The sequence below is a fragment of the Phaseolus vulgaris genome, chromosome 8, assembly GCF_000499845.2.
Source record: "Phaseolus vulgaris cultivar G19833 chromosome 8, P. vulgaris v2.0, whole genome shotgun sequence".
NCBI classification, from domain to species: Eukaryota; Viridiplantae; Streptophyta; class Magnoliopsida; order Fabales; family Fabaceae; genus Phaseolus; species Phaseolus vulgaris.
The window spans coordinates 55713894-55728217 of NC_023752.2; the positions used below are offsets into that span (position 1 = coordinate 55713894).

The 14324-nt window shown below is 32.6% G+C and overlaps 2 protein-coding genes across 6 annotated transcripts; one reads left to right on the forward strand and one right to left on the reverse strand.

Annotated features, from left to right (window-relative positions):
* Positions 1-5928: 5928 nt before the first annotated feature.
* On the reverse strand, positions 5929-8430 carry LOC137826469 (uncharacterized). 3 transcript variants are annotated; one of them, XM_068632440.1, is made up of 4 exons: positions 8045-8430; positions 7651-7826; positions 7194-7263; positions 5929-5952 (listed from the first exon to the last, which is right to left on the reverse strand). In XM_068632440.1, the coding sequence occupies exons 1-4, from the start codon at positions 8291-8293 to the stop codon at positions 5944-5946; spliced, it is 504 nt and encodes a 167-aa protein (XP_068488541.1). In that variant the 5' UTR covers positions 8294-8430; the 3' UTR covers positions 5929-5943. The 3 variants fall into 3 exon arrangements, with proteins under 3 accessions (XP_068488541.1, XP_068488540.1, XP_068488542.1); XM_068632439.1 differs by lacking the exon at positions 5929-5952 and adding an exon at positions 6177-6759; XM_068632441.1 differs by lacking the exon at positions 5929-5952 and adding an exon at positions 6177-6759 and having other exon boundaries at positions 7651-7828; positions 8287-8415.
* A 2202-nt stretch (positions 8431-10632) lies between these two features.
* On the forward strand, positions 10633-13277 carry LOC137826589 (uncharacterized). 3 transcript variants are annotated; one of them, XM_068632603.1, is made up of 5 exons: positions 10633-10894; positions 11563-11616; positions 11702-12325; positions 12427-12561; positions 12985-13277. In XM_068632603.1, exons 2-5 carry the CDS (start codon positions 11569-11571, stop codon positions 13054-13056), a joined length of 879 nt encoding a protein of 292 aa, XP_068488704.1. In that variant the 5' UTR covers positions 10633-10894; positions 11563-11568; the 3' UTR covers positions 13057-13277. The 3 variants fall into 3 exon arrangements, 2 of the variants coding, with proteins under 2 accessions (XP_068488704.1, XP_068488703.1); XM_068632602.1 differs by having other exon boundaries at positions 10635-10894; positions 12659-13277; XR_011083540.1 differs by lacking the exons at positions 11563-11616; positions 11702-12325 and having other exon boundaries at positions 10638-10894; positions 12659-13277.
* Positions 13278-14324: the final 1047 nt, after the last annotated feature.

Genomic DNA, 14324 nt, shown 5'->3' on the forward strand with positions numbered 1-14324 from the left:
TTCTCATGGGCTAGGTTTTGGTTGTATAACTGACATATCATTAATTCTTAAATACGCGGGCCTGTATTTTTCAGTTATTTGTTATCTCAAAGATATTTCCCATGTTTTTCAAAACATGAATTGACTCATTCCAATAGTATCTTGGCATTTACTAATAGGCAATTGCTTCCTGCACCATATCACTGCACCCGATTCTAGCGGAAAAGACGAAACTATCCTTAAAAAAAATTTCCGAAATATGTGTTCTGGATTTTTTTTTCCGGAACGAAATTTTATATTACGGATTTTTTTATCCGGAATGAGTTTCTCATTTTTGTTTCCGGATTTTTATTTCCGAAACACAATAATCTCTTTTCCGGATTTTTTTTTCCATAATGTATTATTTATCAATTCTGGATTTTTTTGTCCGGAATAGAATTTTAAATTTTGTTTCCGGATTTTTATTTCCAAAACTCAATAACCACTTCCGGATATATTTTTCCGGAATATATTATTTTTAATTCCAGATTTTTATTTTCAGAATAAAGGGTATTTTTGGAATTTTTAAAATTGTGTTGGGTGCAGGTTAAAATGTGTTGGATGTGTTGGATGCAGGAAGCATTTGCCTTACTAATACCAGTTTGACTCGTGCATCCGATAGGGGAGGTCGAGCCCAACTCGTCCAGTATTGTTCGGTACCATATTTATGAAAAATATTGAGAAACCTATTTACAACAAGGTCTCTTAATTAATTGGATGAAAAATTATTTTTAATCTACACGTAGGATGCACTCTATGATTTACCATGCTTATGTCCCATAAAATATTTCTCTAATTGTTTTTAATTACAAATTCTTTTAAATGTGTTAGCTGTATCATTGTACAGTATCATTTTATTAACATATTTCTGTTTTGTGTAAATCAAGATATTAAATATTAAAAATGGTAGATAAATATATGATTACCATATATTTTAAATCTTTAATATAATAAAAACATTTAAAAAAAATATTTTTTATGTTTAAGAATGACATAGACAAAAAATTTCAAAATAATTTTTCTGCAGATATTTACGACAGCATGCAATTTATGTTTAAGTATATCAAACATTACCTGACAACAGGGATAGAGTTTACAAGTAAACAATTTATTCATTGAACAAGATAATTTGGTGAAAGTCTGTGTAAGAGAAAATACAACTCTGTTGCAACTTTCGCTTAAGCTAAAATGAACTAGCCTGAGCTAGAAACTCTGTTGCTATCTGTCAAATTCTAGCCTGAGCTAAAATGAGTTAGTCTGAGCTAGAAAACTCTATTGCTCTCTGCTAAACTTTAGCCTGAGCTAAACAAATTTGTTGCTCTCTGCCAAACTTTAGCTTGAGCTAAAATGAGCTAGCTTGAGCTAAACAAATTTGTTGCTCTCGGCCAAATTTTAGCCTGAGCTAAAAAGGTCTAGCTTGAGCTAAACAAATATATTGCTCTCTGCCAAACTTTAGCCTGAGCTAAAAAGATCTAGCCTAGCTAGTGAGATTTTTCTAAAAAAAAAAAAAAACTGCAGCATTTTGAAATCACATTTGAAAACCCTGCATCCTAACTCATTTCATTCAAGCATTCCCAGTTTAAAAAAATTTCATCCCAAAAGCTTTCATACTCATTCAAACATTTCATCTACATTTCCATTATCACGATAAGTAGTGCTTTTATGTATAAATCTATCATCTCCATAGCCATCATTGTTGCCATTTCCATTCAACCAAGTTCAGTCATGCGTGTTTCTACTTCCATTTCACAGTTTCTTTTTAAGTTGAAAGATTCAATCTTTGTGAAATTTCAATGTCTTGATGTTGAATAGGATTGTGGAATAGGATAATCAAAGTTAAGCACTGTCTTCCATGGATTAAATACCAAAAATTACTCATTCAATGCCATTCTATATCATGCATACCAAGTGTTTGTTAAAATGCCAATAAAAAAAACACTTTGGTTTGAGAAATGCTTGTTCTTACATGTGCAGAAAAATGAGTCACACCAAATCCACAACTGGTATTAAATAATTCGTCGTTGACACCCACTGAATTTCATGATTATCTATCTTGGCCTGGGACAGACACAAATTTTCATGGGAGGCAAGAACCTTTGGAGTTGGAACTAGAGTTGAAGATACACCAGAAATGGCAGCTGGACCAACTGGAGCAGCAACAGCAGCAGATGATGAACATTCAAATCAATTCCAGAATGATTATTGTGGCACAAAGCGGAACAAAATTACAAGAGGAGATTGATACTTCTCATGCACAATGAACCGAAAACTGGTTTTATCTTTTTTGTTTAACTTTAATTTCAGTATTAATTTAGTTTAAGTAGTTTAGTTAGTAAGTTGACTGTAGCAGTTTAGTTTAATATTTCTTACCTTAACTTTTGTTGATGGCAAGCTTAAGTTAGTAGAATGGTTGATATTTGCATATTTTGTTAAGTGAAATCTTGTATATAGATAGATGATGGTATAAATTTTTGGAAAAAGAAATCAAACCATAGCTCTAAATTAGAACAACCAAATGGATTGATCAGGAACTTAATTTGAAAAAAGAATTTGTGGCTGGAACCATCACTCAAATTGAGAAAGGATAGTAATGTGTAAAAGTTGGAACAAGGTAAATAGTTGAAAGCAATGTCTGAGAACAAATGAGGAATTGAAATTAGCCAACCAAGTGAGAGTGTGAAACCTTTAAACAGTTTGAGAGACTTTCACTAGTGAAGAGTTAATTGAGGTTGCCTAATTTTCTAGTCAATTTGCATCACAAAATCAAATATGGAAATGATTGAGGCATGTTTAATAGAATTGGAGGTGAGAAAACTCAGAGCCAAACAACTAACCTTTGCAATATATGATGAAATGTGCAGAAAAATAACCCTTTTTGAGCCAAATTTGTTTTATTGCACCCTAACTTCTAATATACATATATTGTCCTACCTTGTGGTATGCTAACAAAAGGAGAGCATAGGTGCAATTCAAATTTCTATAATTAAAAGAGTTGGGTTTGGTGTGGCTGCTGGGATTTTGAGAATGAAAAAAGAAAAAAGAAAAAAAAGGGAATGACAAAATTATCCAAATTCTCATTCTCTTTTCTAAAAAAAAAAAGAAAAAAAAAGAAAAGCAATGGGGATTACAAGAATATAAAAAGAAGCAATGTGAATGAATCTTATGGAAGTGACAATGGATAACACAATTAGAAATTGAATTGCAAATATGCTAATCTTTTGTTAAGTGTGCATTTTGTTATCCTGGAAAAACCAAATTTTCTTTGTAACCCAACCTCATTCCAACCTGAAAAAGACCTCAAGATCTATGTTTGTGAAAGTGTTTGTAATCAACTGGAAATGAAGGGCAACCTTAAATTAACTTGGAATTCAGTGAAAAAAAGAGGCAAAACACTCACCAGTGAGGAATGAAGAGAGAAATTCCTTAGTTTGATTCTCAGTGAAAAGTAACAATTGTTTACCTTGGAAATTTAATACATTCTTATCCTGTCTTGGATTGAATTGATAGGAAACACCATAATTTTTTTTGTTGAATTATCTTGTGCTCTTTCCATGAAGTTGTTCTGATATTAAACTATAGATTTGATTTCTAAAGATTTAGGAGAAGAATGAACTCATATTTTTTGGGATTCAATTACTTTGCTTGAGGACAAGCAAGATTCTAGGTTGGGGGGAATTTGATAAGTGCTAATGTGTAGTTTTTATGATTGAGAAAATTGAACACTTTGGAACTTAATTGTTGCTTAATGTAAGAAAATTACCCTAATCTGAGAATTATTGAATCTGATTATATATTTTGAACTAAGAAACAAATGAAGAAATTTAATCTCAATTTTTGTGTAAATTGCAGATGAATATGAAGCATTGAAAGAATTATTCAAGCTGGCATTGACCGAAAGAAAGTAAAAACTTAATTGGATCACAAGAAGATTTAGCTCAAGCTAGAGTATTTAGCTTAAGCTAAAACTGTCCAGAGTTGATTAAAGGTGCAATACTAATCTAGCCCAGGCTAGAATTGCTAGCTCAAGCTAAAACTGTCTAGAGTTGATTAAAGGTGCAATCCTGATCTAGCTCGGGCTAGAATCGCTAGCTCAAGCTAAAAATGCACCGAAAGATCTAGCTTAAGCTAAATTGGCTAGCTTGAGCTAAAGTTGATTATATAAATTTTGAAACACAACTCAAAAGGAAGCGGTGGAGAAAGATTGAATTTTTATAGAGAGATTAGTGAGAGAAGAAGGAAAAACCTTTGTTCTTAGGAGAAGAACTTGCTCAGATCAGCCCTTCTTATGCAATCCAGATCAAGAATGAAGATTGGAGGAGTTGTCATGAGTGGCTAAGTTATTTCTAACTTGGGATTGAATGTAATTTACCTTGATCAAATGTATTCTTGGTGATATATATATATATATATATATATATATATATATATAATATTCTCTTTTCTACTTGTTCTTGGTATTTTCATTTTATGCTTATTGCTTGATTTTGTCTGATCAATAGATTCTTGATTTTGATCCTTAAATTTAACTGGAAAGTACCTTTAAGGATCTGAAATAGACGAAAATACTTGATAACTTGTAATGCTAGGAATATATTCCAGGTTATTAATTGCATCATAATTCTGTTCATAAAGCTGGATGATTTGTTAGATATCTGAGGAATCAGTATTTGAGAAATTATCTTATGAATTTCATTTGTGAGGAATCAAGGTGAATGACTTTAAATTAAGCATTAAGAATAAGTAGTTTTGAGTATTATATATTGTATTATTCAAAATACAGATGATTGAGATCAACACAAATCAATCACAAGTATCTTTCTCTATATTTGATAAGTTGGTTTTGTTATGTCTTGAATCAAACCCTAACTCTCCGAGTTATTTGTGAAATCTTTAATTTGGTTATGAACAAAGTCTCAAAATTATTTTCTATACTTAATGAGTTTTATAACAGAACAATTTTAATTAGAATTGTTTCCTGTGGGTTTGACATTCGTACTTTAAAGAGTATATTACAATTGATTCGGTACATTTGCCGAAAAATATCAACAATGCGTCCAGTATCGTTTGGTACCATATTATGATAAATATTGAGAAACCTATTTCCAACAAGGTCTCTTAATTAATTGGATGAAAAATTATTTTTAATCTACACGTAGGATGCACTGATTTACCATGCTTATCTCCCATAAAATATTTCTGTAATTGTTTTTAATTACAAATTCTTTTAAATGTGTTAGCTGTTATACAGTATCATTTTATTAACATATTTCTGTTTTGTGTAAATCAAGATATTAAATATTAAAAATGGTAGATAAATATATGATTACCATATATTTTAAATCTTTAATATAATAAAAACATTTTAAAAAAATATTTTTTATGTTTAAGAATGACATAGACAAAAAATTTCAAAATAATTTTTCTGCAGATATTTACGACAGCATGCAATTTATGTTTAAGTATATCAAACGCAATTTATGTTTAAGTATATCAAACACTACCTGAAAACAGGGATAGAGTTTACAAGTAAACGATTTATTCATTGAACAAGATAATTTGGTGAAAGTCTGTGTAAGAGAAAATACCAATTATTTGGTATGCTCCAGTATGAAAGCTACAAACAACCAGTCAGCTAAAGGGTTCAATGTAATAAATGATATTAAGGTCAGGGTGGAGAAGGAGGGCCCCAAGTGGTATCCTGTGGTGATATTCTTGCTCTGGCAACTCGAGACTCTGTGGTTTATGTAATGGATACATTTATATTTCTAAGATTCTATTTTTATTGGAGTAAGAGTTATCAATTATTATGGCACTTGAACAGATAGAAGTTTTGCAGTTAGGAAAACCTTCTTGGTAAGTGGGGTTGAAGAGATTCTACAATAGCATGTAGAAGTGATGCTGATAATAACATTCCTGAGCCTTTCCTCAATCCAACTGCTCTCAAAAACAATTTTGCTAATCTTTCAGGTGCTATACTGATTTGTTAGACGTCTTCAATCAGTAATGAAAAATTGAATAATAGTGTTTCCAATGTTTGAATTATTAAAAGTAAGGTGGCTGAAATTTAATAAAAAAATTGATAAGTAGTCCATTTCTTTGAGATTAAAGAAAGTAATGTTGTGATTCGGCCTTTTCAGATTTTATCAGAAACATATAGATAATCTTAACTTTTTTACATAAATACTGCAATGTTTTTCACATTTTCATTTTTTAAATAGCTTACATAACTATTATAATATAATTTATCGTGTCCATAACAAAGCATCCTGTTCTAGATATTCTTGAAGCTGATGATCTCAGCACCAGATTCCCCCTTCACTTCAATTTTATCAACCTTTTTAAAACAAGCAGGCTTTATCAACTCTTCACTAGATTCAACCTTCACTTCAACTTTAACAACCTTTTTAAAGTAAGCAGGGTGATCCAAGTCATCACTAGATTCAACCTTCACTTCAAGATCATCCAAGTAATCACTAGATTCAACCTTCACTTCAACTTTATCAACCTTTTTCAAGTAAGCAGGGTGATCCAAGTCATCACTGGATTCAACCTTCACTTCAAGATCATCCAAGTCATCACTAGATTCAACCTTCACTTCAACTTTATCAACCTTTTTAAAGTAAGGAGGGTGATCCAACTCATCACTAGATTCAACCTCCATTTCAAATTTACACAACTCTTCATAGTCAGAGATCTGTTTTGCTATGTATTCTAAAATCCAGGGAAGTTTGACTGCTGATTCTGAGAATTCAGCAAATATGTATCATATACTACCAAAATATTTATTTTGACATGATTGAATAATTAACTTAAAAACAAGTGTGCAGAATTAGGTATCAGTGAACGAAGGCTCCCATGACACAATCGCCAAAGGGACAATCTTACCAATACATCAAGATTCACCTTCACACAAATTCATGACTTACAAATAGGGCAAGTACCCATTATATTTTAGATATGAAGACATTTCATAGAGTTTCTTTCTTCTAAAATTGTCTATCTAGTTTCATTAGACACCAATGGAAAGGCAGGATACTCATCTTTTAACCGTAAATAAAGAATTATCGGAAATTCTGGGTGCAATATGCAATATTTTTAACAATTCAACATCCTTTGATTTCCTAATAAAATCACAGAAACTTAGGACACAGAAACTTGATAGTAAATTAATATACCTTTGCCCGAGGAGAAGTCAATGTTTTGGCCTTGGATAGGTTCAAACCTTCAAACTCATCATTTTTCTGGCTGTTTTTTCATCACAAAACCATACACCACAGCAGTTATATGAAAGAACTTCCAACTATAACATTGAATCCAACAAAGAGACGAAGGAAACATAAAATGTCATGAGCATGCACCATAGTAATGGCAAAACAGGACAGGCTAAAGAGGTCAAATAAAAAAAAAGTATCGGTTCAGGAAAGCTTTCACAACATTACCATGGTTAGAATTTTAGTCCCCAATCTCATTATTTTTCCGGTGTCCCAAAACTTCAAAAAACCCTCAATTATTTTCCCCGGGTCCCAAACTTCAAAAAACCCTCTCTTATTTTTCTCGATAATGGTATCTTAAAACTCAATACAACTTCGACAAAAACACAATCTACCAATTTTTTTGAAGGTTAATACTTACAGACTATCAGATATCTTCAAATTTGGGGTGCTGCTAACAGGAACAGCCACTGCCTTCCCTTTGTCCTTCTTTCTTTTATTCGAAGAACGTCTTAGGCTGTACACTACTGAAATAGGCTGAACAGGGTCATAAGCCTCAACATCATCAGAAGCTTCGGCATCAACAGCATCAACAATCTCTCAAGGAAAAAAAGAAAAAGAAAAGAAATCACAGAGGGATTAAACATAGTTATACGAAAGCTTGAAATCAAATAGCGATAATTAAATACAGTGATTAAACATGGTATATTGAAATTGAATTTGTCAAGCGACAGTAGTATTGCGAGGTGGAATGTGTCTTTGGTTGCAAGAGAAACTAAAATTGTAAAATCAATAAAATAAGGAAGCGTGTGTACGGATTGAAGGGAGGTTATTGAATCGGCGGCGTGTAGAGAGGGTGCTTTGAGAGATGGTGTGGAGGGAACGGACGGTGAAGGATGGGTAGGGTTTGGGGCATTATCGAGATTGGTGGAGGCGGCAACAGTGTTTTCAGTGACACGTCTATCGAGTGCAGAAGAGGAAGTAGTAGAAGAAGAAGAAGGGTTAGTGATATCGGAAAGAGGCTTTCTGCGAACGACCACTCGTCGTTTTCTGTTACCTTTCATCCTTACTTGCGGAGTTGGATTTCTATTGCCGGCGAAAAACAAGTTAAACGTGTGTGATGAAGCGAGTGCACAAACTTTACTGCAAGTGCGAGAAGGCTTATTCTTTTTCTTCTTCTTCCCAGACACCAAGAATTCGATTTTTGTTTTTCTTTTTTTGTTTTCTGTTTAATACCAACGCCAAGAACAAAGGCAAGCCTGCTCCTATCCAATACGGGCTTAGGCTTACTAATTACATTGAGGCTGATTCTCCCTGGAGACAGCTTCTTCCTGCACCTCCATGGCTTTTTGGGCACCCCATACTAAAACCACATTTACTTTTATACCCTTCAATAAAAATATTAAAATATTAATTTAACTTACTTTAATTTCACTTTCTCTTTCTCACCATTTCACTCCCAGCAGCCGCAGTCCCAACACCACTTCGGACACCTCTTTCAATGAGAAGGATGCAATGAGTGTCGGATTAAGTAATCCGGTATAACTTAGGATTCAATGATTCTCGGATCACATAATCCAGTGTGTATGATTAGAGTTATGGATTACTTAATCTGGTAGGTTTGTTTTATTCTTGCGTAATCTGAAAGTTGTAATATTTTTTTTTAAAGTTTTTCAACCCATTTCAGTAAAATATATTATGTAGACATGATGATATTATTCATTGTCTCTAAATAATTGAAATTGATATTGTGTTGTGGATAGATATGGCTAAAACAAGAGGTGATGGGGTCATGATCGCAGAAGACAGACGACATCCGTTCATAGAAGAGAGTTATGTGATGTTGAGAAATTGATTGATGATGATGTTCATATTGATAATGAAAAGGATTATGGATGATGACCACTACCCCCCTTTCACATCCTAAGACATTTTCATTTTATTATAATTTTCATAAATTCACACAAGTATGCAAAATAAAAATAAAATTCACTTTCATACTTAAAACTGACTTCCAAATTCTATAATCCGTAAGTCAAATTTTTTCTACACAATGACTTCTGGATTATGTAATCTGTAAGTAATTTTAGAACTGCAAAAATGACTTCCGAATTATGTAATCCATAAGTCAAAATTTTCACCTGCAAAATGAATTATGGATTATATAATCCGTAAGTCATATTAATACAACAAAATGGATTCCGGATTACCTCATTCGTAAGACACATGTGGAGTTTTAAAATCACTTCCACATTATGTACCCATACTTCATTTTGGCACTGGAATACACAATCCGGAAGTGTTAATTTGGTAGGTCCAGATCCGGTATACCTACAGATTATCTAATCCGGTACGCTTTGCTTATGCACTGGATTATGTGATCCGTTGATCTCTCAGATTACAAATTTTTTCCTTTCGGATATTCATATCCCTAAGTCAAATTACAAATTTTTGGATGTACAAATTCAGAACTAATATGTCACTTATGGATTTCACCATCCGGAAACTTATTTGGACAGCATAAATGATATTCTGGATGTCAAGATCCGTAAGCAAACATAAATAAGTTCTAGATCTCAATCCTTAGCACCATTTACAACACATCATTCCGGATATGACCATTCGAAAGCTTAAATGAAATATGAAAATGACCTTCCAGATTTCAAAATAAAAAATTGTACAAAAATGACTTCCGGATATTAAAATCCATAAACAAATGTGTGAAAAGGACAGAATGGAGTTTTAAAATTTTTGTTGAGTGCAAGTAAAAATTGATTGGATGCAGGAAGCAATTGCCTTACATTAATACGTGGCAACAACGCGAGATTCTGTTTAATTTCTTTTATATATTTTTTAGTTTTACAGAGTATATATTTAAAATTAATTTTAAAATAATATATAAAATCTAAACTGAATTATTTTGGTTAAATATATTTTGGTGCCTGTACTTTCATCTGAAATATTTTTTTATGTATTTGTAATAAAAGAAATTTAAATAATAAACAATTTTTCAATATAAACTAAAATATTAAAATATTTTATAAAATTTAAAGTTTAAATTATAGAAAACCCCAATTTCATCTTTTAATAAAAAAAAAACATATTTAATCTAATAAATAACTTTATTGCTGATTTGATAGAAAAAAGCAATACCGTCCTTGAAAACAAAACCAGGGTAAGACTCCGCCGGTTTTACCTTCCAGTATTACATCAAAACACACATGAACCCATGAAAACAAATCAAGGGGCACTCAAATTACAAACTTACCCTTTCTCTCATCTATAAGGAAAATGATTGCTTGATATCTTGCGCCTGGATACAACTGAAGTACGTGGCAGATTTAATGACATGGCAAAGGGTAAATGTGTCTTTTCGTTAAATAAATAAAAATAAGGTTAAACAAAATGGGATTTTTGATTTCAATGAAATTTTGGTTCTTTCGTTTAGGGTTTCAGCGTAAACCAGCTTGTGCCTTCAATTTCATAGGTTGCGCCTTCAATTTACGCCATCAATTTGCACCTCCAATTTCGTAGCTTACGCTTTCAATTTACGGCACCAAACCTTCAAATTCATAGATTGCGCCTTCAATTTACGCCACCAATTTGAACCTTCATTTTCATTTTCTGAAAGGGTTGGGAGATTGCGATTTGGGGCTTCAAAAAAGGTTTCTTTTCGTTTTTTTTTTTGCATTATGGTTGCGATTTTTTTCTCTGCTTTTGTGATTGGTTGGCATTCATTTTCGATTTCATGCTGTGTATTTTGTATTTCTGTTTTGGATTGTGATTTTAGGGGTTTGATAGGGTTTCGTTTTGGGTTCTTATTTTAGGGTCTGTGTAGGATTCCGATTTGGGATTCTGGTTACATAATCTGGTTACCTAATCTGCAATGATTAAAATAAAACTAGACCAGAATACACTCCTCCATCACTGTAATTGCTTTTCCACGCAAAAACACTCTTTGGTTATGCTCATCTAAACTAATATTGAAATTCCTCCTCTGAGTGATGTTTGTTACAAGTGTAATTACACATTAGTATGACAATGAGACAGATAATCCCAACGAGTGAAAGGAGAGTACCTGATAAGCATTCAAATCATATTTCCCCAGCTTCTTGCTCCATATGATTAGGTTCCCTAATATATACGAAGGGAAAGTAAAATAACATATCCTATTCGATGCATGTAAAGTATGGTAAAAATAAAACAAATAAAGAAGAAATAAACCCTGTTTCTTTAGGTGGGTAAATAGTGAGGGCAGACACCACCTAGGCAGAAGTTATATATATGAAAAATCAATGTTTCTTTAGGTGGATAAATACAGTTTTTTTTTCAGGATATAATGGAGGGAGATGCAGGTGAAGTCGATGATTTGGTTATGGAGCACAAGGTCTGATTCAACAAAATCATAATTTGTGCACAACGCACACTGATTTTTGTTTTTTGATGATTTGTTTTTTCGATTTCATATGTAGGTGTTTCGAAATTATTGTAGAACAACTTTTCTGGGTGTAGTGAATAAGAGGTTAACTGATGAACAAAAGAGTTTCATTCAATCAACCCCATTTGCATGGGTAATGTTGTTGGGTGACAAGGTAAAAATGAGTCGAACCCTACTTAGGGAGTTGTGTTCTAGGTGGGTGGAGAGAAGACAAAGTTTCCTCATAAGGTGTGAAGTTGTCCCGTTGTCCTTGGTAGATGTTTGTTTAGGTTTGGGGTTGAGAGTTGTGGGAGAAAAAATAGACTTGCACAAAGCAGCAGACGAAAGTCATACTAAGACTTTATTTGAAAGTAATAATATCAATGTCAAGATGATTTTTGATGAAATTATGAAGTTTGACAATGATGGTTGCATTGAGGACTTTTGTAGATTGTACATATTGTTATGCCTTTCAGAGTTTTTACTACCAAATAGAATGGGTATTGTTCATTCTGGGTTGTTTAGCGTTTTGGATGATTTAGGGCAACTAAAAAAGTTTAATTGGGGTTTAGTAGTTTATGAGTACTTAGTAAATAGTTTGTGTTCAGCTTCGATGTGTATTACGAACGAATCAAGTACATCACATATCCACATTTTTGGATGTGTATACTTATTACAGGTACTTTGAAATGTTTATGTTTATATAATTCAGTTCATATGCGTAATTTATTTCATATTTTATTGAGCATGATTGAAATTTTTAATATTGATGGTATATAGATATGGGCATTGGAGCATTTGTTCTCATACAAGACAAAAGTGCATCCCAGAAGAATAAAATTTCCTAGAATTTTGAATTGGATGGACTTTACATTGGGGGACCATGAAATTGCATATGCGTTGGAAAAGAATTTGGTAAGGCATCATTTTAATTCAAATATGTAGGGAAATATTGTTGTTGATGATGTAGTAATGCATTGATTTATGTTTTCACTATTATTTACATAATCAGGTTATTGTTCATTTGCCTGTGTCCAAGGAAGAGTTTGAGAATGTAATTGTAAAAGAAGCCTTTGAAGAAGGTCGACATGCATATAACATCCTAAAACCAACAAAAGATGATATTGGTAAAATGCTTAAAAAACTGCAGAAATGGTTCATCGAGCTAAGGACAAGATTATTTGATTACCAATGTTGAGAATATTGTGAAGCAGTTAAAGCAATGCATAAGTGAAATGCACAAGTCTGTTCCAGAAGATTGTCCTTCACCTCTACTTGAACCACTATCAGTGGATTATACATATAGGGAAAAGAATGAGTTGAATGATATTAATGCAGGACAACATGAACAAGAAGATGTGGGAAATCAAAAAGATGAAGAAAAGGTGCCAAATGAAGAAAGTAACATGATATCACGCATGAAACGTGAACCCAGAATTCGGGTCAAGGCTCCTATTTTGAAAACACCTTGGATGACGTATTCCAGGAAAAGAAGGAAGCGTTTGTAGTTGTATATGACTGATTATGTTATTGTTAATTTTAGTATGCTTTTGGGACATTCTACTATTACACAATAAATATTTTATGTTTTAACTGATATTCATAATTTGAACAAGTACAAAATTTAGCAACATTACCGTATTAGTCATTACAAATTCATTGTCTATTAATATTTATTTTGATGTTAATGTAAAATTGTATATTTATTTACATGTCATATGTTTATGTTGTTTTATTAGCTATGACAAAGGTATTGTATGCATAATTTTTAACTGTCACAGTGCTCACAGTATGTGGTGATCCCTGTGTACATAAGTGGTGATCACAGTATAACTTTCTGACCCATGCACGAATTGTGGATTTTTTAAGTGGGTATATTTTGGAAAACTAGGATGAATTGTTGGACATGTTGGAGGTGGGTGGATGGTCCCAAGGTTATTTTTGCATTCCCAGTTGGTCATGGGTGATGTGGTGGTCATTGGATTTTCATCCATATTAAGTGGGGATGAGGGCACCAATAAGTGGTGATTTCAGTAATAGTTTCTGTACACATGACCTACTGTTTCTGAATTTCACTTAAATTTGTTCATGCTTGACTTTTTTAACTGTCACAGTGCTCACAATATGTGGTGATCACTGTCTACATAAGTGGTGATCACAGTATAACTTTCTGACCCATGCACGAATAGAACATAATTTTCTTACAAATATTATCATTGACAAAGTTCATATCAAACAACATTGCTGTAAGCATTAACATCCCATTTTAAAAGGTGGGATACACAATAATACACCACAATTGCAAACTAAATAAAAATGCATGACGAATTGGTCACAATGTCAAATTCTTTGTTAATATCATTCCAAAAGTTTGAACTTCTAACGTTGTGATGTCACTTTAAATTATGGCCTGCAAGGAAATCAACATGCTTAGAGGTTTAATTTAAGTGTAAAATAATTGTACTGGGTTCAACATAACACAAGAACAATTTTTAATGTACAAACCTATTCAATTCTACTGCACTTGAATGCTGTGAATTATTTACACTATTATCCAATGATGTCAAAAGCGAAAGGAATCCTATTGAAGCTCCGATTGGAACCTACAATTGCAAACAATTGAATGAAGGAAGCGAAAACATGAAACAAACTTTCACACTTATAACAACAACAATAAC

Bases quoted from the DNA above. Each gene is read 5' to 3' on its own strand.
- LOC137826589 (XM_068632602.1), top strand. From the start codon at position 11,569: ATGGAGGGAGATGCAGGTGAAGTCGATGATTTGGTTATGGAGCACAAG. The intron at 12,326-12,426 runs GTACTTTGAAAT...GATGGTATATAG, and splicing joins GATGTGTATACTTATTACAG to ATATGGGCATTGGAGCATTT. The intron at 12,562-12,658 runs GTAAGGCATCAT...TTACATAATCAG, and splicing joins ATGCGTTGGAAAAGAATTTG to GTTATTGTTCATTTGCCTGT.
- LOC137826469 (XM_068632439.1), bottom strand. From the start codon at position 8,293: ATGAAAGGTAACAGAAAACGACGAGTGGTCGTTCGCAGAAAGCCTCTT. The intron at 7,264-7,650 runs GTAAGTATTAAC...ATGAAAAAACAG, and splicing joins TTGAAGATATCTGATAGTCT to CCAGAAAAATGATGAGTTTG. The intron at 6,760-7,193 runs GTATATTAATTT...CTGAATTCTCAG, and splicing joins TGACTTCTCCTCGGGCAAAG to AATCAGCAGTCAAACTTCCC.